The sequence below is a fragment of the Protopterus annectens genome, chromosome 16.part0 (genome assembly GCF_019279795.1).
Source record: "Protopterus annectens isolate FY-2018-M chromosome 16.part0, PAN1.0, whole genome shotgun sequence".
NCBI classification, from domain to species: Eukaryota; Metazoa; Chordata; order Ceratodontiformes; family Protopteridae; genus Protopterus; species Protopterus annectens.
Window position 1 is genome coordinate 667,693,363 of NC_056750.1, and position 25,160 is coordinate 667,718,522.

General features: G+C 42.9%; 1 protein-coding gene across 2 annotated transcripts in view; it reads left to right on the plus strand.

The window, feature by feature from the left end:
- The window catches only part of LOC122790747 (ER degradation-enhancing alpha-mannosidase-like protein 3), a 765,530-nt gene that overhangs the window by 668,685 nt on the left and 71,685 nt on the right, over nucleotides 1-25,160 (plus strand). For both annotated transcript variants that reach the window (XM_044058342.1, XM_044058343.1), the window contains exon 18: nucleotides 1,228-1,393. In XM_044058342.1, coding sequence (XP_043914277.1) covers nucleotides 1,228-1,393 — 166 coding nt within the window. The remainder of the gene's footprint in view (nucleotides 1-1,227; nucleotides 1,394-25,160) is intronic.

Consider the following 25,160-nt stretch of genomic DNA (forward strand, 5'->3'; position numbering starts at 1 on the left):
GAGCTGGTCCAGGGCATTGGAATTAAAGAATTCCAGGGAAACATTGGGCAAGTATATTGGTACATAAATAGTTTTCCCATTTAATGGAGGGGTAGTTGAAGTCACCCAGTATATATAACAGTAGCAAACGAGCAAACTGATTTACACAAATTACCCAATTAACTAGCAAAAAAGCTCAAAATTGAGCCCTGTTCCAGCAGTATTCAGAAAGACAAGTTTTAACTGCACACTCCTGCCACTAGGGTGCAGGGCAACCTTCTCCAAAAAAAGATGGCCTGGATTAGTGCTCAAGTTATACAAACAAAGCTAGATTCAGCAGGTCTGAATCTAGTCTATGCTACAGAAAATAAGGCACACCAGTTTCAGAAAGAAACGGTTCAAATAAGCAGGCATAATAAGCATTTAACCAGAAATTCCCAGCTCAAAAGGCCCGAATCTACCCTCTCCTCCCACAAGAGTGCAGACCACAAACCTTCTTAATATAAAATAACTGGCCTGAAGCCCAAGTGCTTAAACCAGAACTAATACACTTTTAGAATAACAGACACTAAGCCTTCAATCAGCAACTCCCAACTTATAAGGATGTAAGCTACCTGTCCTGCCACAAGAGTGCAGGCCACAAACCTTCTTAATGTAGAACAACTGGGCTGAAGCCCAAGTCCTTAAACCAAAAGTCTTAGAATAACAGTTACAGTTTAATCAGGCTAGCAACAAGCAGTAATAAATGCAGCAGAATAAATGCAATTGAGTACTTTTAAGAACAGGCAGCAAAAGCAAAATAAAGTAGGAAGAAACACAAATACAGTAAAAGCAGATGAATAAAGTGCAGTTTTTTTTTTTTGGTTAAGTGAGAAGGGATGAAACACAGTAATTTAAGGTTGATAAACTAAGGGAGTGGGCCTTCCTAAATGATCTCTCTCTACTCAGTAGAATAAGCTGATGAGATGGGACTGGAAGGAGTGTCCAAAATGAGATTTACAGTAGGGGTGGGCAACTCAAAAGCCACCAAATTTAAGAACACAACAAGGACTGGGCTGGTAGGTGAGGAACTCTGAAAACTCCAACAAAACAGAAAACTGTAAACAAATGTAATACTACAATAAGATACAAAATAGAAGTGATCAAACCTTAAATAAAGAGCTTCAAATCAAAATTAAATGCATATATGTGCGATAGAGCACTGCAGACCACACATAAGATTAATTTCTTGCTTTTTTTATATTGCAGGTGAAAGGAAGCCTGGCTAAAAGCATCCCTCTGTCTGCTTGTTCGAAAATTTCCAATCCTGAGGAATTACAAGGGAAGATTGCTATAGCCCAACGTGGAGATTGTATGTTTGCTGCTAAAGCAAGGAATCTGCAGACAGCTGGAGTGTTGGGCATTATAATTATTGGTATGTTTGCATCTTTTACAATACACAAATCCAGATTGTTGTTTTATTAGTTACCTGATTACTTAATTTAAGCTTGAGGTGTAATAGATAAAGTTTGGTAAAAGTACACAGGTAAGGGGTTCCCTTTACTATTTTCCTCCCTAAACTGTATGCCCAGCACAGCAATGGGGAGTGCTTTTGCATCTCTAAATTGGGGAGAATCTTGTATCTGCTGTGAAGCTAAATGGTTTTGCTTAATTAAAGAAAATTAGTACTGAGATTTACAAATGGAAATGTACCAGTCTACACTAGAAGCAGATTGGATCGAATCAGCTTATGGGAGAGCAGTTTGTTTTGGTAAAGGTTATTTCAAGTATACTGTTTATAGGAACCGGTATTTGTTAACCATGTAGATGGGCTAATCTAATAAATCTTTTCACCCACAATCCATGACAGAAACAGTGAAAGAAAACCCATACATAGAGTAATAGTACATAAGTAGTTTAGGGTCTCAATGAAACGCTTGTTATTGTAAAGAAAACAGGTAGTAGCCCTGATTTTTCATTGTTTGAATTGTTTAATAGCTGTCTAAGGAAGTATAGTCAGCAATGCTTTTAGCATAAGTATTCTGAGAAGTGAAAAACAAACTTTCATAATAAGGCAAACACTAGAATAAAAGTTACAGCAAAGTAGAAATAATGCAAGTTAAATTTACATTTGATTGTAATGCACATACAGTTATTAATTGGAGGCAGATACTACAATAAACAAGACTGGCGTGTGTAGAGAGGAAGAGGACTGTGAACCAAGTCAGCTTCGTTTACTCTTGATTTACTTAGTGTTATGCTTGTGATGTGTTTATTGTTCTTTGTTTTATTCATTTTAGTCCTGTTATCATTGTAATTGACATTTGTTGTAAATCCCTTAATAAAGGTGAAGTTTAAGGATGTAAGGAACTGCCCTGTCCGTCCATGAAATAGGTGTAGGCAGCTTGGGTAAATAAATAAGGGTATAATTTGTCCCCAAAGTAGTGTTCACCAAGCAGATAATTATGTTTGTTGGCAAATAGCTACAAATTGCTGTTCTCGTTCAAATTAAGCTGTTTTCCATGTGAAACTTTGGGTAGAGACTGTGATATGAAAATACCAGTTGTGTCAGAAGCAAGTTCCATTATTTTTTCAGCATTATTGTGCATCAGAAGACTATGAATTCACAGTAACTCGGCAAATAAGGAACCCATCAGATTTTCTATCTCCAAATTCCCAGTAGCTCACTTTTTTGTACAACAGCCACATGCAGGACATGACAAAAAAAGCTTGAGATTTAAATCACAGCCCAGTAAATGGAGTGTGTGGAAGGTGACAAGGGGCCAGAAGTGTGTGTCATTTTCAGACATATGGGTGAATGTAAGGGATCAGGAGGCCTGGATAATTGGTATTGGCCAAAACTTCCTTCTGTGAAGTCCATTCATAAAACAGCTACATGAGTCACAAGCTAGTGAGGAGCTGGCTATGCACAAGCCCACTAGTCAGTGACAGGAGGAGTGCAATGTATGCAGGTACATCTTAGGATGTCATCATTGATCTGCCATGTGACTACATTAAAAAAACCATGACCATCCCTGGCCAGCTTGCTCTTACTGGTCATTTATGATTCTATATAGAAGACTCACTGGTCATACTCAGAATCAGGGATTCATTCCTAGTTTGAGTGCCAGTAGTAGTTTCCTTTGATGCTGATAGGGGCTCTAAGTTTGCTCCAGCTTCCAATACCCTCCACCCTCCCAAAATGATAGAGAGTACGATGTTGGACTGTTTTATGAAAAAGATGTATACCTGTTCATCATCACCCATCAAATGATTTAATTGACAAACATGTACAATTAGGCTACAGCTCTGGATGATGTGATGCAGGAATGGTAGGAGTGAGCAGCTGCTGCTGGTTCAACCATTCTAGAGGGAGGGAGGGAGTTGGGTGTCGTTCACCTCTTGGGAGACACTTAGATGGGGAATTTGGTATTGCACTTTCAGAGCATAGGCTTGCTGAACACATTGCCCCTGTGCAAGTGCACTGGCTTGGGACCTTAGCATGCAGGGGCATATTTCCACAGTAGGCAGCAGTGAGTGGATCACAAGTGATCCAGTACAGGGGGAAGAACTCCCAGTAGTAGTGTAGTCTGTGCTGCCAGACCTAAAAGAAGACCCATTCTGTAACACCTGACTTGGAGCACGGTTGGGGTGAGCAAATGGGCTGATTAAGTTCCATAGGTAGGAATGAATGGGTCATCTGTCACCTGGGCTGGTAGTGACTGACTGCCATTGGCCACTTGAGTAAAGGTAGTGGAGTCACTGGATGAGGCAAAAAAACAAAACAAAAAAGAAATTAAAAAATGAAAACAAGAAAAAAACATAGTTATCAATACATCTTCTGGCAAATGGGTAAGTATAGGGATCTGATGTTGTCATTTTCATTCATTCCTGAACTGATGGGTTTTGGCCACTTTTACCAGACTCTCAGATCCAGTTGTTGAGCTCCTCCCTTTACACATACTGCCCCACTTTTCTAGTTTACCTCAGATGATCTTTGCATCTACATTGTTCGAATGTGGATTTCTGCACTTGAGAAATTGGAGAATTAAAGATAGCCTTATATCCTTTTTTTGTGAAAACTTTTTATAGGTGTTTGCTTCCTCCTCCTTCCATTACTCCAACTTAATATTTACTTGTTCTTTCTTGTTCGTTCTCTTCACATTTGTGTCCTTTTACTTTTCCGTCTTCTGCTAGGCCTTTCTACCCTTTTTGGGTATTCTTTTCATACCATTGTTGGTACCCTTTCTTTTACTTACCCCCTGTTAGGGTTTCTCTTGCTTACTGTTGATGGTATTTTCTCTCCTGTTGTACAGTAACCTTTAAAAAAGAAAGGAAAAAAAATGCACACACATATATTATATATATTATATATATATATATATATATATATATATATATATATATATATATATATATATATATATATATTTATAGATAGATACACACACACACTTTCCTTTTCTTCTTTATAGAAGTAGCTAGCTTCTGGCATGGCTGACAAATTCATGGGCATAAATTTCATAACTCATATGCCCACAAAGAGTATGTATATTGTCCCAGCACTGCCCATTTGGACGTGGGTTGTTCTATTTTGTTCAGGGTACAGTTCCCGGGCTTTAAGTGACAGGAGGAATAGGCTTGTTCTAAAAGGTCTGCTGTCTTCTTCTGCTGTTGCTATGTCAATTACGATTCAAATTCCCTCTGGGAAAACAGATAAAGTCTGATTTGAAGCCTTAAAAAAAGGAGTCCAGGAAGTGGCCCCCTAATCCTTCTCCCGATTCAGTTTCGACCTTTGAGCCACCGGCTAATGTGTCAAAAATTTCGGATCTGACATCAACAGATTTGACTACTTAAAAACCCAGGTCTCCTTGGAACTGATCCCTCTTTTCACCTCTGATCTGAAGTCTTCTTGGCTCCAATCACCTTTCTAAAGGAGACATCTAATCGAGCTTCCAGGCCGGCAACTACTACTTCATCCTTTAAGTCTTACAGCAGCTTGTCGCAATCAGAAGTGAACAGGATGGTGAGAAATTTTCTCTGGGCTCAGATTCAAATGGGGTTATTCTGGCTACAGCTCCTATCAGACCCATAAGCTTGCCCTCATTTCAGCATCACGCTGCTAATCTGATCTAACCAGTGATTTCGGGGCCTCGGATCTGATATCTTCCAAGATGTCATCGTCTGATCTGAAAACTGCTTGTTCTTTGACTTCTGATAGTTCCGCTGAGTCATGTGTCTCTGACCTTTTTGGAGCAGGAGGACTCTCAGAGCTGAAGTGTCACCTCTGTCTCCGGGGGGGGGGGGGGAGTAGTGGGGTTGGGATCAACTCTGAGGCTGTGGGACTTGTCCTTGCCTCAGGGCTTCAGCATTAGATATTCGGCTCTGACTCCCTCCTCGAGGCAGGATTCTACAGGGTTAAAGAGGTCTGCACCAGGGGCTACAGCTCTTATGTGATCAACTTTTGTTTCTCCTGGACCCTCTGTCTTTGAGGTTGTAGAAGTGGCCTTCTAATTACCTCTAGAAAGGACAGCTTTGCCTTATTTGGATTCTACCCTCCCTCCACTGACTCTGAGCATTGATCCTGTAATGCCTACTCCACCAAGAAAGCCACCCCATTGCAATCTTCAGCCAGTCCTTGCACAGGACTCCCCACCTTCTTCTGATACCTTACCAGACCATCCCAGAGAACATGCAAAAAGAGGCACCTAGATTCCCCACAGGAATCTGTCACTGAAGACATTTGGTGAGATGCTTAGGATTTCTAGATTATGTAACAACATCGGAGATTTTAGACGGGAATTAAAAACAACTGTTGATATGTTTAGTAATAGAGGCTGTAGTTATAGCTTATTGGAAAATAGTTGGAATAAATTGTGTAATGTCTCAACTATAGGACATCATATTAATGGTAGATATTCTGTAGTCCCATTTAAATCTGGGAATAGAAATGACAAGGTTATGATTTATTTTGTGACAACTTATGGATGTTTTAGTAATATAGTTATGGAGCAGGTAAATTATTATTGGAAATACCTGTGCTCTTTAAAAAAATGTCTCTTCCTGGTTGAATGCCAATCTTGGTGTTTCATATAGGCGGGGAGAAGTATTCATAATTTTTTAGTTAAGGGTAGATTTTGTTTGCCATCTATTAATGTACCACATAGCTTATATTCTACGTACTATCTGTTGTAATAAATGTAAAGCTTGTAAATTTATAGTTCAAAGTTTTTCTAGTATTAACGATATTTCATTTCAAACTTGGAACAATTTTTTTTGTGATACTGTAGGTGTGGTGTATGCTCTTAAATGCCCCTGTAATTTATTTTATATTGGGGAAACAAAGAGGGCATTTAAAGTTAGATTATTGGAGCATGCAAGGGATATTTTTAACCAGAAATTTATAAGTTCTATTGCAACACATTTTCAACAGTTTTACAATAGTAAAAATGGAGGGCTACAAGGCACTATTTTAGAAAAAATAAATGTGTCATTATATGAGTAATCTTAAAAAACTGCTTCTGTTTAAAGAAGCAGTATATATTCTCAAGATTTATACTTTATACCCACATGGGTTGAATGAAGAGTTAAATTGGAAATTGTTAATTTAATTGTTTAATTGCCTAATTGTTTTATTGTTATAATTTTTAGTATTTAGGCATGTTCTTTTAAGATGTTTCTTTACTCCTTGAAGGCTTTTTCAGCCGAGACGTCAGAGAGAGAAGAGATCTATTTTGTATTGAGTAATAAATCTGCTTGGAATCTGTGGCTGGTCGTATTTTATTCATTGATCCTATCATGCCTACTCCACCAAGACAGCCACCCCATTGCAATCTTCAGCCAGTCCTTGTACAGGACTCCCCATCTTCTTCTGATACCTTACCAGACCTTCCCAGAGAACATGCAAAAAGAGGCACCAAAATTCCCCACAGGAATCTGTCACCGAAGACACTGACTTCGAAGAAGGAGAAAGGGTCCCCCACATCTCCACCTGATGATGTCTCCTTTGGAGAGATACTAGAACTCCTTAAACAGAGAGATGGGTAGTCTTCTAATACCCCTTTTCAAGTGGAGTCAGTTTTTCTGGAGGCTTTCGTGGCTTGTCCAACTACATCTTGGGTGGTCCCTCCGGCTGATGAGTTAATCAACCTTAACTCACGCCAAGCATGGAAAGAACCTGATACAGTGGAATATATCCCTAAGAGACCTGACAAGTTTCTAGCACCTGCAAAAGATAAAGAGAGTCCCTATAGATGCCACGGTGGTGGCTGCAGTCACCAGGAGAGAGCTTGCAAAACAGAGCTTGTCTGTCCACCTTCCTAATAGAGAGTCAAGGGCATTGGGCAGGTTTGGCAAGCACATTTATGCCTCAGCAATTTTTGTACTTTGGTCACTGATTTATTTGACACATTTCAGCAGTCTACAAAGGGATTTGATCAAGGAGTTTTCCAAATCCCTTTCAGGATCCATGTCTGTGGAGCACCAGAAGAAAGGTTCTTCATAACTGGCCACCCTACAGTCCATCTCCAGTGTATCCATGAGGTTAATCTCTCATGCTGCTAAGGGTACCTGTAGGGCTGCGGGTTCAGGCATATAGTGGTCAGGAGGCATGCCTGGATATGCTTGTGTGATTTTGTGGAGCCCTTCAAGTCTTCATTCTTCAGTGCTTCCTTTGATGGATCATCTTTGTTCAGTCCCAAAGTTAAAGAAACACTCTCCAGAAGTGAAGATGGAAAGAGTGTATGCCATTGGATTAATTTTTCTACTCCTCGGAGATCTTTCTCCAGGAATCAGTGAGGTAGTAGAAAGATGTGGTTCCACATGTCCCAAAGGGCCTTTCCAAGAGTCGCAAGGAGATAGTTTCTCCTGAGGGAAAACTCTAATGGAAGATTCCGCCCTCATGGCAGAGGTGGCCTGCAGAAACTGGGCTTCAGAAATACCTTTTCTTACAGACCTTACCAGCACTCCTGAAGGATGAACTTGATTGTTGCACTCTGGAGGCATTTACCTCTGCACCCAGAAGCCTGGGCATCCATCACAAAAGATACTTTGGTTCAGAAAATCATATCCGGAGGCTATTTCATACCATTTTCACAAATTCCATCGACAAAGATGAAAAATAATCCCTGATATCCTCCCAATCAGAGGGCAGCTGCAGTAGAAAAGCTGCTAAAAAAACAGTCATCCAGAAAGTCTTGTCAGACCAACAAGGATCTGGAACTTACTCAGATTTTTAATGCCAAAGAAGACATGGAACTTGAGACCAGTTCTGGATCTCAGCAGACTCAGCCAGTATGTAAAATACTCAAAAGTTCTGGATGGTCACAGTTCAGTCCATTTTACCTCTTCTACAAAAGGATGACTGGTTGTGCTTGATAGATCTCCAAGATGTGTATTATCATTTCAAAATGAAAAGGTGCTCAAGAAAATAACCTGCACTTCTGGCTGGGAAATGGTCATTACCAGTTCAGAGTACTGCCCTTTTGTCTCACCACAGCCCCCAGGGTGCTCACCAAATGCATGGCGGTGGCAGCAACTCACCTGAGACTGCTGGATTCTGGGTGTTTCCATATGTAGATGACTGGCTCTTGACCACCCCATCCAGGCATCTGTCGATTCAAAGGAGGGATTGCTTACTGCAGTTTTGTCGCACTTTGGTCATCACAATCAACTACACCAAATCAAAAATTTGGTGGTGGTGGCTGCAGTCACCAGGAGAGAGCTTGCAAAACAGAGCTTGTCTGTCCACCTTCCTAATAGAGTCAAGGGCATTGGGCAGGTTTGGCAAGCACATTTATACCTCAGCAACTTTTGCACTTTGGTCACTGATTTATTTGACACATTTCAGCAGGCTACAAAGGGATTTGATCAAGGAGTTTTCCAAATCCTTTTCAGGATCCATGTCTGTGGAGCACCAGAAGAAAGGTTCTTCATAACTGGCCACCCTACAGTCCATCTCCAGTGTATCCATGAGGTTAATCTCTCATGCTGCTAAGGGTACCTGTAGGGCTGCGGGTTCAGGCATATAGTGGTCAGGAGGCATGCCTGGATATGCTTGTGTGATTTTGTGGAGCCCTTCAAGTCTTCATTCATCAGTGCTTCCTTTGATGGATCATCTTTGTTCAGTCCCAAAGTTAAAGAAACACTCTCCAGAAGTGAAGATGGAAAGAGTCTATGCCATTGGATTAATTTTTCAACTCCTCGGAGGTCTTTCTCCAGGAATCAGTGAGGTAGTAGAAAGATGTGGTTCCACACGTCCCAAAGGGCCTTTCCAAGAGTTGCAAGGAGATAGTTTCTCCTGAGGGGGAACTCTAATGGAAGATTCCGCCCTCATGGCAGAGGTGGCCTGCAGAAACTGGGCATCAGAAATACCTTTTCTTACAGACCTTACCAGCACTCCTGAAGGATGAACTTGATTGTTGCACTCTGGAGGCATTTACATCTGCACCCAGAAGCCTGGGCATCCATCACAAAAGATACTTTGGTTCAGAAAATCATATCCGGAGGCTATTTCATACCATTTTCACAAATTCCATCGACAAAGATGAAAAATAATCCCTGATATCCTCCCAATCAGAGGGCAGCTGCAGTAGAAAAGCTGCTAGAAAAACAGTCATCCAGAAAGTCTTGTCAAACCAACAAGGATCTGGAACTTACTCAGATTTTTAATGCCAAAGAAGACACGGAACTTGAGACCAGTTCTGGATCTCAGCAGACTCAGCCAGTATATAAAATACTCAAAAGTTCTGGATGGTCACAGTTCAGTCCATTTTACCTCTTCTACAATAGGATGACTGGTTGTGCTTGATAGATCTCCAAGATGTGTATTATCATTTCAAAATGAAAAGGTGCTCAAGAAAATAACCAGCACTTCTGGCTGGGAAACGGCCATTACCAGTTCAGAGTACTGCCCTTTTGTCTCACCACAGCACCCAGGGTGTTCACCAAATGCATGGCGGTGGCAGAAACTCACCTGAGACTGCTGGATTCTGGGGGTTTCCATATGTAGATGACTGGCTCTTGACCACCCCATCCAGGCATCTGTTGATTCAAAGGAGGGATTGCTTACTGCAGTTTTGTCGCACTTTGGTCATCACAATCAACTACACCAAATCAAAAATTACCCCTACTCAGACCCTGGAGTTTATAGGATCTATATTAAATCAGCGAATGCTTAAAAAAGCGAACGCTGATTTACCGACCCCATTTAAGTGAAAGCTTACAATCCCGAACACTTGGAACAGCGATTTGTTTCCCAGGGGGAAAAAAATCACTGTTCCACAAAAACAAACAAATAAAAATAAAAACTTCAAAACATTACATAAAGTAGGGGGCTGTGCCCCCCACACCCCTGATGTGTGGGCTGTGCCCACCACACCCCCTATACTTAAATATACCAACTCTGAGATCACACTACAATGAGGAAAATGCAAAGGAATGGAGGCGGCCAAGCGATTTCTTTCCCAGGGAAAGAAATCACTTATATGGCGTTTTGCTCTTTCAAGTTCGATCAAGACGCATTCGAAGAATTGCGTCTTTGATTATGTAATAGGAACCTGAGTTCATAGGTGCTCATCTAGACATGACCAACTAGAGAACTTGGTTTCATATAACAAGAGTTAGCACTGGCAGTTCAGTTCATAAAGGTGATTTCTCTTTCCCATCTGACAGTAGGACTAGTCCTCCAGGCATTAGGATCGATGGCAGCCACAATAACTCTGATCCCATTAGCCAGGTAATGTGTGTATCCTTCAGTAGACTCTCTTCTTACAATGGTCTGTACTAATACAACATGTAAGCAACACAGTCAAGATTTCCAAAGTTTGCAAGAAATACCTTTTTTGATGGATGCATTCAGAAAAGCCTCTCAAGGTCATCCATTTGTTCTCCCTCAGCCAGTAGCCACAGTCACCACAGACGCCTCCCAGATTGGGTGGGTGGGGGGTATTCTTCAGAAGAACAGTCCAATGTGCATTGTCTCCAGAAGAGGCCAATCTGCACATGAATGTCTTTGAGATGAGAGCTGTCCTACTAGCATTACAGGCCTTTGAAGATGTTCTACTTTTGGGCATGATTGCAATACATACTGACAACATGTTAGTAATCTGGTATATCAACAAACAGGGAGAACCAGCTCTTTACCTGCTGTGTCGCAAAACCACGAGATTGTGGCAGTGGGCGATCTCTTCTGGTCATTTTCTTTAAGCACTGCACATACCGGGGAAAGTCATTGTGCTCACAGACAGCCTAAGCAGGTCCATTTTGTTGCTTCACGAGCGGTTTCTTAATCAAACAGTGGCAGAAGAGATTTTTCGCCAATGAATCAGCATTACTGTCATATTTTTGCTTCTCCCCTCAACAATAAGTGCAACAGGTTCTTCACTCTGGTCCCTCCACTGGGGCAGTCTCCGTGAAATAGGTCCACAATGGGGTCACTTATCCCCCATTACCATTAATCCCCAAACTTCTACAAAAAGCATTCTGGTTGATTAGCACAGTCATCTTCATTGCACCCTTTTGGCCTCAACTGGTCTGGTTTCTCTTCCTCTGACCTCATCTTGTTTATCCTCCTTGGATACTGGATCCTTGTCTAGACCTTCTATCTCACCCGACAGAGATGTGACATCCAGATGTCAACAGTCTTAAGTTACCATATGGATACTCCAGTTCTAGTGATGGCTAGACAGTCCAGATTTCTTCCCCAGTTTGACAGTTTCTTTTATCCTCTCTGGCTTTCCACTAGGAAAATTTACAAGCTTTAATGGAAAAGATTGCAATCTGGACCCTTCAGAAATATTTGGATATCTACACCATCCCAGTCTCAGCAGTTCTTGATTTTCTGTCCTCCATTTTTGACAATGGGGTGAGCTACTCTACTGTCAAAGTTCAACTAGCAGTCCTTTCAAATTTTCATTCAAGAGAGAATCACTTTTCCCTGGCTTCCTCAAAAATATGCAAAGCCTTCCTTAAAGGTACCTTTCTACTCAGGCTCCCAGTTAAAGATCCTGCCCCCTCTTGGGATATGACTATTCCCTTATATACCTTTACCGAGCCTCCCTTTGAACCTTCTGCTAAGATTGAGCTTAAGTTTTTATCCTAGAAAACAATCTTTCTGGTCACTATTACCTCTACTAGATGAGTATCTGAACTCCAAAGCCTTACTGTACGACCTCCATACTTGATCTTTCATAAAGATAGAGTGTCTGTACTCAGCAAACCCTTCCTTTCTTCCTGAGGTAGCTTCCAAATCCACCTTAAATCAGGTCATCAGTTTACCAGTGTTCTTCCCCAAGTTCTCAAACAAAGATTACTATATGCTGCATCTTCCAGATGTATATAGCAGCTGAGGTTTTATTTACACAGAGCACAGGATCTCAGAAAATCTGATCAACGTTTTGTCTAAAAGCACCTTCTAAAGTGACTATTGCCAAATCTTTAATTGATTATATATCCTTTGTCTATAAAGAAAGAGGTTTAGCTTTACCAAAGTCCCCTAAAGTACATTCCACAAGATCAGTAGCCACCTCATTGACCTTCTGGTCAACAGCTTCCATAGATTATATTTATGCAGCTGCCATTTGGTTCAGTGATCATACATTTATTGTTCATTTTAAGTTAAACATACTATGTAGAAATAGGGCAGCATTTGATTCTGCTGTACTTTGGAATATCCTTCCATGAGGACCACCCAAGGTTCATTTAGCTGAGGACTCTGTCCCATCAGTTGAGGAATGAATGAAAATGACAACATCAGATACAAAAGTTATGTGCTCACCATAATTATGCAACTATGTTGCCCATTTTCATTCTTCCTCGTCTCCCTTCCCTCTATCCTAGTGAGGCCCAAAGGATGTCTTTATGGGAACTCACATTTTCCCTGTTTTGAGCTCCAGCCTTTTTGTATGTCTTTATCTTGTATCCCTTTGTACTACAATGTCAGGCACATATTTCTGTGGGGCAGCAAACTCAGTCTGAGATAAACCAGGAGATTTGGGCATTATGGGTTAAGGTAGGAGCTCAAAAGCTGGATCTGTGAGTCTGGTTAAAGTGACCGAGTCAATCCAATGTTAGATCCAAGGTCTGTCAGTTGAGAAAGAATGAAAATGTACAACACAGATGCATCATTATGGTGAGTACTTAACTTTTGTTTATATAGCAAATGAAATCCACAATGGAACCTTGAGAGACACTATCTGTAGACTGACCCAAATGTCATGCAAGGTGTGGAAACATGGTATCGTTAGAGGAGAAGACACAGCAGACCAGTCCATAGGTATGGTTGACTGAAGATTAAGCCTCTTTAAGAGGTTGTTAAGGGGCAGTTATTGAACACTCCTTCAAATGAGGATTTGTTGGTTTGGATGTCCTTCCCAGAGAATTTTTAAGATTCTGTGAGAAAAAGAGAAAACATTGGCATCAGTAAGACATTTTGTCATCTACTTATTCCAAGTACAGTGGATGTACCTCACAAAGCAATGGCCTTTCTGCTGGAAACATTCTAAGACAGATCATTTTAAACAAAAGAAGGCCTTTTTGTAGACTCAGTACTGGTGAAATGGTAGAGGGGAGTAATGTAAGATTAAGAAAAGGGAGTTGAAATTACCTCACTCACCCAGAATGGAAACAGCCAGTACTGACTTTGAAATCACTACCCCTGCCCCCTCCCCCCATTACACATGTTGCTAGGGATGCCTTTCTGCTCCAGAAGAAAATGGTTACAACTGACTTTGAACAATTGAATAACTGAGATTATATCAGCAGGTTACAAAACAGTATTTAGGTCCTTCCCATTTTTATTAGTAATGATTCCCATCCTGTTGAATGGTAGCCGTTCTAAACAGCCTTTTTGTAGTTGGTAATATAAACCCATCATCAGATCCTTTACACTTTGTTACCTAATAAGTAATCATCTTTCTGGTGTGATCATTTTATTCATACCCAAAACGCTTGTCACATGATTTTTGTATAAAGTTATGCTTTTGTGTTACTTGCAGCTTAATTTAACTAAGTCCTTTCAATAGGTGATGGGAAAACCTGTTTAGCCTGTATACGTTTACATTACTGACTGTCCTGTTCTTTTATGCTGGTCAGCCATTTTCTGCTTGGCTGTTTTGTAGCCTAAGTATGGCAAGTTTTGTGTCTTTGGTGGTGAGCCTTTCATTATCCCTCTCAGATACCAGTGGCTATGCGTTACAACTGTTGTTTGTAATGGACGTAATATAAACATTAATAAGTATAAAAGATGCACATGTTTTCCTCCTTTTTTTGTTCATGGGTAGGTACTAGGCTATTGACCCAAGGGCCTAAGTAAGCCTAGCCAACAAGGTTCCCTGGCTTACGCCACCCAAGAAAGTTAATTTCCTGTGCCCCTGTCGGGCAGAGCCACAGAAGTGATCCCCAAGGTGTATTTCCTATTTCCCATCTACTCATCAAGATTTTTCTTGAAGAGTACTAATGAGGAACTTTGCTTGACTTAGATGGGTAGCTTATTCCAGAGTATAGGAAGTCTCTGGGACAGGAATCTATCCCTCCACCATGTCCTGTTTATTGTGATGACAAGGTTTAGGATCCTAGAGGGTGTAGCTCGGAGGGATTGGGATTTCTTTAGGTTTAGCTTGTGCAACAGCTCTGGGTTTAACATAGCTTTATATGTTAGGCAGAGAGCTCCTTGGAGTAGGCGATATACTGCAGAGTAAAGCTGGAGTTTTTTTAGATGGTCAGTGTAGGGCATCTGTTTGAGGCCAGTAATCCTCTTTGTGAGGTATCTCTGTGGCCGTTCCAGCTGCTGCAGATGTCTTGTGAGGTACATTCCAAAAGGGGCGTTGTACTCTATAATGGGTCTAATGAGTGCTGAGTAGAGTTGAACAATGGCCTCTTTTTTCCTGGATGAGAACCCTTTTGTGATGAGGTGTGCCACATAGAAGGATTTCCTGACTACTGTGGTGATGCGAATATCAGAGGAGAGACTGCTGTCCACCTGGGTCTCAAGGTCTCTTATCACACATTTGGCGTTAAGTAGACTGCCGTTTATGTGGTAGTTCATGGGTACAGAGTTTTTACCAAAGGGGGGATGACAATGCACTTTTTGGCATTGAGCTTGAGGCCATGCCTCTGACACCAGGCATCTGTCTCAGTGAGGCCCTTCTGTAGGATATCTACATCATTTGGGGACTCAATTATGGCTCCTAGTTTGCAGTCATCTGCAAACTTCGTTAGCCAGAGGCCTTCTGTGTTAGCCTGTACTTCAGAGAAGTAGATATCAAACAGAAGAGGTCCCAGGACTGAATCCTGTGGTACTCCACTTGTCACTGGTTTGAAGTCAGATTTGGAGTCTGCAACTTTTACAGTGTAGGCTCTTGTCAGGGAGACAGTTGGCAACCCATCTTGTGATATAAGGATTTATACCTAGTTTAATGAGTTTAGCTATAATTCCAGAATGGGGGATGATGTTGAAAGCCTTGGTGAGGTCAAGATAGGCTGTGTGAACCACCTTACCCTCGTCTACGGCTTTGGTGACTTCCTCAAAGAAGTCGATCAGGTTCAGAAGGCATGCTCTGCCATTCACAAACCTGAACTGGGTGGGGTCCAGAGTTTGGAGGATGTCCTTCAAGGATGCATCTGCAGTCCTTACAAATGGGTTGTCCTGTCGTCAGGCAGCCCTTCGGTCGGCCGGATTCCAAAGTCTGGATCCGGCTTCGGCTGGTGTCGCACTTCACCCGACGTCATTGCGGCAGTTTTCGGGTATAAAGGCATCAGCTGACGCCATTTTCCTCCGTCTTTCTTGCCGCGTGGCGCCCGAAGCAGAAGCTGTTCGCAAGTGCCGGTCGGTCAGATCCAGAGATAATTCTACCGAATACTACTTCGAAGACTTCTATAAAGCTAAGTACCCCGTTGGGGACTCTTTCTTGCCTCAGCCGATGTCAGAGAAAGTTAATAACTGTTTATCTTGTGGGAAACAAATACCTCATAAAGATTTCCACTCCTATTGTATACATTGTTTAGGCCCAGACCACGACGTAGCAGCTTGTCTAGCCTGTGCTTCTTTTAACCGGCGGACGCTGAGACGTCGCTCGGACTTTGCTGAACAGATTTTCGGCTCCGATTTTGCCTACATTATGCCGTCGGATACTCCGACTACGCAAATAACTAAAAACGCAAAGAAAAGGACCGACACTCGCGGTCCGCGGTTTCGGCTGAAACCACGGCCAAGCAATCCGCGAGTGTCTCGGTTTCGCCCGAAACCGAGCAAGCGGTTCTTTCTTCAGCCGACAACTTGCCTTCTACCGAGGCCTCTTCCATTCTGGTAGAAACGGCTTCTGAAATCCAGCCTTCTGTTGCGATTTCACAGGATTTATCTGACACCATTCCACTAGATATTTCTACTCCTGCACGTGGAGCTGCTAGGCCTCCTCCAGCTATGTCTATTAAGGCCTTTGCCAGGGCTAAAGCAGCCAAAACTTCCAAGCCAGTGCCTGCCAAGCCCCCCTCTCACAGGCCCAGCACCAGCTCCCATATGCTTTCTTTGGCACAAGATCTCATCACTTTAATCCGAGGATCCCAGCCCCATCCAGACAGGGCCTCTCTCCCTCCTCCAGAAAAGAGACCTAGAGCAGAGCCACCTGAGCCAGTAGCCACAGATGATTCTTCTGATGATTCAGAACATTCTGATCCTCCTGAGGCTTCTTATTCTCCTTACGAAGATTCCGATGCTGAGGAGTCCATCCCTTCAGCCTCTCCTCCTGAGGAATTTTCCTTTGGGGAAACCTTGCATGCTATGAGGGAACAATTCCAGTGGCAGGGCCAAGATTTCTCAGACTCAAGAAAAAGGCTTAGGACCTTTCTACACTTACCACAGCATAGGCCTTTAGCTATTCCTCCAGTTCTATCTGTTGTTGATGATGCATTTAATGATGCTTGCACTTCTCCTGATACTTTACCTCCGGCTCCTGTTAAACCAGATAGGTACTACAGGGTCCCGGACACTCATCATCACTTATATAAGGCCCCTTTTGCAGATCCAGAGACTATCTCCCAGGGCCCTAAAGCTGTAGCAGCTACTTCTTCTAAAACCCCCTCCCTCTGAAAGGGATTCCAGGTCCTTAGAGATGGGGTAAAAAAGTTTACACCTCTGCTACTTTGTCAGCTAGAGCTTTGAATTGCCAATTCCATATGATTCAATATCAAGAGTTTATGCTTGACCAGTTGACTAAAAAGCTGTCCTCTGAAGAATCTTTAGATAAAAAGTATGTTCAAGAAATGTTACATAACATTCAGCAGGTTAGTAACCATTCTTTAAAATGTGGCTATGATGCACTGGAGGCCTCCTTTAGATCAGCTATGACGGGCACAGTTATCAGGAGGCATGCATGGTTGAAAGAACAGGCATTACCAGACCATATCAAATCTAAGCTTTTGTATACACCTATGGACAAGGTCAATTTATTTGGTGCCCCCGCACAACAGGTTCTCAAAAAGATGGAAGAGAAAGCAAAATCTGTGCAAACCGTAAAAGATTTCTTACAAGTTCAACCTCCAAGGTTTAGCAGGAATTGGCCCTCCAAGAATTGGTCCTTTCCGGAGTCCTCTAAGGCACAAAGAGGCAGGAATAGGCGCTCCAGAGGCAGAAACCAAACCAGAGGTGCCTACAGGGGTCGCCAGTGGCAGGGTAACAACCAACGAGGCACGGACACAGCCACCACCACTACAACAACTCAATCACAGTGACTTGGCAGTGACACCGCCTACCAGGGAACAACTAGAAGCACCCTTAGGCGGAAAGCTAACCTTATTTTCTAGAAACTGGCACTGCATTACAAGAGAAAAATGGATTTTGCAAACTATAGACCAAGGTTACAGGTTCCATTTCCATACTCTACCAGGAAAGAGAGGAATGCCAAACCTACCACCTACTCAAAGGGCAGAAGCTCTAAAACAAATATCTCAATTATTAAGAATGAGAGCAGTGGAAAAGGTACCATCTATGGAGCAAGGGAAGGGATTTTACTCCAGGCTCTTCCTGGTACCAAGAAAAGAAAACAAATGGAGGCCTATTCTAGATCTGTCCGCTCTAAACACATTCCTCATTGTTCCAAAATTCAAAATGCTGACTCTACAGCAGCTTCTTCCCATGCTGGGCAAGGAGTCTTGGCTGGTAACTCTAGATCTCAAGGAGGCATACCTGCACGTCCCCATCAGACCAATTTGCAGAAGATACCTCAGATTTCTTGCAGGATCAGAGCATTATCAATTCTCAGCATTGCCCTTTGGCTTATCTACTGCCCAGAGTGTTCACGAAATGCCTGGCATCAGTAATCGCTCATTGCAGACTTCAGGGATTCAAATCTATCCCTACCTGGACGACTGCCTGATACAAGCGGACAACAAAACAAATTAACAGAAGACTTACAAAGAGTCATCTACCTGCTTCAAGCCCTGGGATACACAGTCAATTCAAAAGTCAAGGCTGATTCCATCCCAAATAATAACCTTTCTGGGTGCAGAACTGGACACATCCAAACAAATGGCATTTCTAACTGCAGAAAAGAAAGAACAACTTCCTCTCTACTTTTGGCATTAACAAAGCAGAGCCATCTAACTGCAAGAAAAGTGTTACAAGCTCTAGGCTTCATGGCATCCTGCATAATTCTGGTCCCTCATGCCAGGCTTCATATGAGAAAGCTACAGTGGTACCTAAAGAATTTGTGGTCTCAGCACAAGCACAGCTTGGAAACCAAAATTCCAATGATCCCATGCCTGAAACAAGAGTTCTTATGGTGGGCACAGGCCTGTCAATCAAACACAGGACTACCCTTCAGCAAAAGTCATCCAAGACAAACTATCACGACAGATGCCTCAGACCTCAGTTGGGGGGCACACATGATGGACAAGTGCATTCAAGGCCTATGGACTCAAGACCAACTGCATCTGCACATAAATCTAAAAGAAATGATGGCAGTAAAATTGGCAATCCAGGCATTCAGACCTCTTCTCCACGAAGGCCAGCTGTTGATAAGGACAGACAACACCACAGTTATGTGGTACATCAACAAACAGGGAGGCACACACTCATACCCCCTATGCTGGCTGGCACTAGACCTATGGGATGTGGCTCTGGGTTACAACCTTCAGTTACAGGCAATTTATGTTCCAGGGAAGGAAAACATTCTAGCAGACATATTAAGCAGAACTATAACAGATGCCCACGAATGGATGCTGCATCCGGACATCTTCAAAGCCATCACAAGGAAATGGGGATTACCACAAATAGACTTGTTTGCATCCCCATACAATCACCAGTTAAAGAAATTCTGCACAAGGACTTACCACCCACTTGCTTGGAAGGTGGACTCCCTATCCTTCAGTTGGAAAAGCATGACAGCATACGCATTCCCACCACTTCCTTTGATGCACAAAGTGCTTCTCAAGATCAAAGAGGAACGTCCGAGGATCATTCTGATAGCCCCAGACTGGCCAAGACAACATTGGTACCCACTCCTGAGGAGCATGTCCATGGAACAAATATGGAAGCTACCACTGATCCCATTACTGCTGACACAGAACAACTACAACATTCTGCATCCAAGCCTAAAAACTCTGCAACTAACTGCCTGGAATATTACATGACAGAAATTAGCACAAATTTGTCCCAAAGGGTTAAGGACATAATCCTGGAGGTTCGTAGACCTTCAACAAGAAAGAATTATGCAGCAAAATGGAAAAGATATCTCATCTGGAGCGCTGCAAAAGGGCAAGATGTGACACTGGTGAACATAGCCAACATCCTGGAGTACTTGGCTGAGCTCTACCACACAGGCCTGTCCTATTCCTCCATCAAGATACATGCATCAGCTATTTCAGCACAATACAGCTTGGATCCTCCTGTCTTCTTGCATCCTCTGCTCAGACAGTTTCTGAGGGGAATAAAAAATGTAAAACCTCCCTGGAAACCTCCATTGCCAGCATGGGACTTGAACTTTGTGCTAGAAAAACTGACTCTGCCTCCTTTCGAGCCAGCAGCTACAGCAGACTTGCAATACTTATCCTGGAAGACTGCCTTCCTGCTGGCAATAACTTCAGCAAGAAGGGTCTCTGAACTACAAGCATTAATGGCAGTACAACCCTTCCTGATCTTCCATCAGGATAGAGTGTCCATGAGAACAAATCCTACATTTATGCCTAAGGTGGTATCCAGAGTCTCTTTAAATCAGGCTATCCACCTTCCTACATTCTTCCCAAATCCACAGAACAGGGGAGAAAAGCTTTTACATACCTTGGATGTACACAGGCAATTACGCTACTACCTGGACAGGACAAAAAACAATAGAAGAACTGACCAGCTTCTGGTAGCTTATGCAACAGGAAAAGAAGGAAAACCAATTTCTAAACAGACAATCTCCAAATGGATAGGAAATTGCATTAGATTTTGTTACTCCTACCATGGAAAGAAAACTCCAGAGAACATCAGGCCTCACTCCACAAGGGCCACAGCCACTACCACAGCTTTCTTACGAGGAGTGGCTACCAAGGACATTATAGAGGCTGCTACTTGGACCTCCGTGCATACATTTGCCAAGCATTATAACTTACCTCTATACTCTAGATCCCGTGCTGGCTTTGCCACTGCTGTTTTGCAAGGGATCCTGACTACACCATAATCTATTCTCATTTCCTCCTCCCTAGTTTAGCTATGGTATTCTACCCATTTGTAAGGACTGCAGATGCATCCTTGAAGGACATAGTACAGTTTTGTACCTACCATAAATGTAGATGTCCGAGAGGAATGCATCTGCAGTCAGGATTACCCTCCCTCCTTCCCTCTGAGGTACTCCTAGGGTACTTACCAATCTTCAGCTAGCTTGGGGGGGATCTATTATGGTGTATTTGTTTGTATATATGTACATACATGTTTATTTTGTGTGTTTGCTCTCTATTATTTGGAAACTTTGACATTTATCCAAATTTAGCCTACCAAGAGGGCACCTGGCATCTGGGGCAAGAAACACTGAGGAAAATGGCGTCGGCTGATGCCTTTATACCCGAAAACTGCCGCAATGACGTCGGGTGAAGTGCGACACCAGCCGAAGCCGGACCCAGACTTTGGAATCCGGCCGACCGAAGGGCTGCCTGACGACAGGACAACCCATTTGTAAGGACTGCAGATGCATTCCTCTCGGACATCTACATTTATGGTAGGTACAAAACTGTACTTTACCAGTGTCTTTGTTTATGAGTTCCATGGCCTTGCAGACCAGACTCGTCAGGCTAATAGGATGATAGTTCCCAGGATCAGTGGTGGCTCCCCCTTTGTGGAGTGGGATAACTGTTGCTACATGCCATTCAGTGGGCACAACGCCTGACGTGAGACTATGATTGAACATGGTGCTTAGGTGGGGGGAGCAAGTTAGTTCTGAAGTTCATGTAAAACACAGCCTGGGATGTTGTCCGGTCCCATGGCTGCTGTGTTTTTGGCTTTAGAGAGTGCAGCTTTTACCTGCATAGATGTGATTACAGGGACTCTGCATTCTTCCTGTATAGATATGGGCCCTTTAGGGAGTGAGAGGGGGTAAAGTTAGCACTGAACCTATCTGCCAGGATGTTGGCAATATCAGTTGGTTCTGTAATTTTCATGCTGTTGTGCTGTGACTCAGAGCAGATCTGGGTGTTGCCATTGAGATTCTTGACATAGCTATAGAAAGCTTTGTGGTTGCCCTTAGAATCAGTGGCGAGTTTGTTTTCGTAGCTAGCTTTGGAGGATCTTATAAGGGATCTCAGCTTCTTACTGAGGCTGACCAGGGAGCTGCTCCATTCATGGGATTTTACTCTCTTTTGCAACAGTTTCTTCCTTCTGTTATAGAGTTTGTTTATGGCAGGGGACCACCAGATTGGCTTCCTTTTTTTGGAGGATAGCTTCTTGATTCTGTTTGGGATAGCACAATCCATGCACTCGTGTAAGTGCTTATAGAGTGCATTTGTGTAGGATTCAGCAGTCGTAACTGTACTGTCCATCTGCATGAGTGTAATGAAGTTCACCACGTCTTTCTTAAGAAGCATGAAGTTGGCATTGGAGAAATTTTTTATCATGGTTTCCTTAATGGTGGGTGGGGGCGGGATGCAGATATCTAGGGTGATTAGCTATTGTCTGACTGAGGAGTTGACTTCAGCTGTGGAACACCAGTCACTCATGTTGGCAATGTCTAGGTCTAGGATATTGTTGCCCCTGGTGGGGGTATGGATAAGTTGATCCAGGGCATTGGAATTTATGAATTCCAGAAAGCATTGAGCGAAGGAATTGGTACATGAGTAGTTTTCCCATTTAATGGTGGGATAGTTGAAATCGCCCATTATTATGGTGTTTGTTTGAACCCTAATAATTTCCAGTATATCAAGAAAAGAGGAATGGGAATCCTGGGGCATGGTGGAGAATCTGTAGCAAGCTACAATTTGGTTTGCAGTTTTGCTCAGAGTTACTTGCACGCGGATAACCTCGGATGCATTATGCTGCGTAGCTAGCCTGGAGGTGTGGATATCCTTAATGAATATGGACACACCTCTGTCTTTGGTGTTCTGGTCCAGGTTATATGGACGAAAAGTGTGGTATAAGTTATAGCCTAGTAATGCAGGGGTGCTCTCTAGAGCCTTGAACCAGGTCTCAGTCACTGCACAGATATCGATGTTCTCCATTTTAAGGAGTGCCTTGAGTGAGTGCATTTTGAGATTTAGACTTCTAGCATTGAGTAGCATTACCCTCAGTTTTTGCTTGCCTGTTCCTGTTACGGTGGTGAATTTGTCATTTGAACCTTGCCTAAAAAGGCACTATAGGGGCAGCAAGACCCTTAGCCAGTATTCAGAATCCCACGGGCGACAAGTGCAGGCCATATCTGCAAAGCATCGTGGTCTGTCAACCATGTTGTCCCAGGCAGACAGATACTGGATCCCCTTAGAATGACACCAGAAGCTTAGCCAATTGTTGAAGTCAATCATTTTGTCCTTGTACTGCGGTATCATTCTGGGTGATTGCAGGATGCTACTCAGGGCTAGGGTCATACCTGCCTGGGCCACAAGATCGGAGAGCTCTTCCATGTCTCTTCATGTAGTCCTGGGGAGGTACATCTCAGGTCGTTACACCAACATGGACAATAACAGTGTCATATTTGTACTTGTTATGGAATGACCTGACTGCGTGGGTTATGTGGTGGTTCCTGGCACCCGACAGGCACCTGACAGTAACCTTCTCCTTGTTTAGCCCGGTGAGCAGGACATCAGTGTGCCTGACTATAGAGTCACCTATGACTAGTGTGTTGGGTACATTGTTTTGCCTTATGGGCTGTGGTTTATTGGCACACTGAGTCTGTGGGCTATGTGTCATTTGGGTTGTGTTGGGGGGGGGGGTTGCTTGTGTTTCTGCTTTGGAGGTCTCTGTTGCTTGAGCAGATTATTACTGAGAGCCTCTGCCAATGTTTTTGTGTTTCTATGTGTGGATTTTGGTGGTGTAGGTTTAGTGGGACTATGTGGGACTATGTGGTGAGTGTGGTGTGGTGCAAATGTTTTCCTTCTCCTCTTGACTGTCAAGTTCAGTCTTGGTTGGAGAGAGCTTTACGTCCAGTTTGGTTAGATAAGTGCATCTCTCACAGGTTGTGGTGTTGGGTGGTAGGAGGAGAGAGTTGTCTGTGTACATGAGGCAATTGCTACATTGCCCCAAGATGCCCAGATTCATCAGATAGACAGGAGAGAACACTAGGAGCTGACCCTTGGACATGCCTGAATAAAAAAACTACCTTTCTCTAGACAATTGAGGAAAGTGAGTATAAGAGCCGTTTTTCTCTAAGCAAGTGAGGAAAGTAAGTACAAAAACAGTTTTCCTCTAGGTAAAGAGGAATGTTGAATGCTGTAGTAATTTGTAGCTTATTTAGTGCTAACAAGATGTTCTGAACAAGTGCATGAATAAGCAAATTCAAGTGCTAAAACTAAGAATCTGTACCTGGATCTTGTGGTAGATAGGCTACCTAGTGCTTACCACTCCCACTGATACGCTAGAATGCTTCCCTCCAACACAGAAAGGCTTGGGGGGCTCAGAAACTTACAAATATTCCTGGATACAGCAAATCTGTATCTGGACTAGACTAGTTACAGGAAAGGTGGGAGATGAGCGCAAACATGGTCTTTTAAACCAAAAAAATTGAAAGAGATGGAAAAACTGCCCAAACGGCCAATAAACTACAATTTCTGGGCCAGAAACCATTCTTGTGGTAGATAGGCTACCTAGTGCTTGCCACTCCCACTGATAAGCTAGAAGGCTTCCCTCCAACACAGAAAGGCTTGGAGGACTCAGAAGCTTACAGACAGTCCTGGATACAGCAAATCTGTATCTGGACCAGACTAGTTAAAGGAAAGGTGGGAAACAAGTGCAAATGCAGGCTTTTAAATCAGAAAGTTGAAAGAGATGGAAAAACTGCCAAACGGCCAACAAACTACATTTTCTGGGCCAGAAACCACTCTTGTGGTAGATAGGCTACCTAGTGCTTGCCACTCCCACTGATAAGCTAGAAGGCTTCCTTCCAACACAGAAAGGCTTGGAGGACTCAGAAGCTTACAGACAGTCCTGGATACAGCAAATCTGTATCTGGACCAGACTAGTTAAAGGAAAGGTGGGAAACAAGTGCAAATGCAGGCTTTTAAATCAGAAAGTTGAAAGAGATGGAAAAACTGCCAAACGGCCAACAAACTACATTTTCTGGGCCAGAAACCACTCTTGTGGTAGATAGGCTACCTAGTGCTTGCCACTCCCACTGATAAGCTAGAAGGCTTCCTTCCAACACAGAAAGGCTTGGGGGGCACAGAAGCTTGCAAACAGTCCTGGATACAGCAAATCTGTATCTGGACTAGACTAATTACAGGAAAGGTGGGAAACAAGTGCAAACGCACGCTTTTAAACCAGAAAGTTGAAACAGGTGGAAAAACTGAAAAGGAACCCTTACAGTGCAGTCTATCTACCTGCCTAAATAAGTTTAGTGCTTGCAAACAGTCTTGAAATTACCTCTTGTTGGGGTGATTGTCAGACCTCCACACACTGCTAGACTTACAGGGATAATCTACAGCATCGGGAATGGGGAACACTAGCTACCTGTGACAACTGAACTGCAAGGGTGGTGGCACTAGCATATGACATAACTGCATTTAAACTAGTATGAGAATCCAGTTCATGC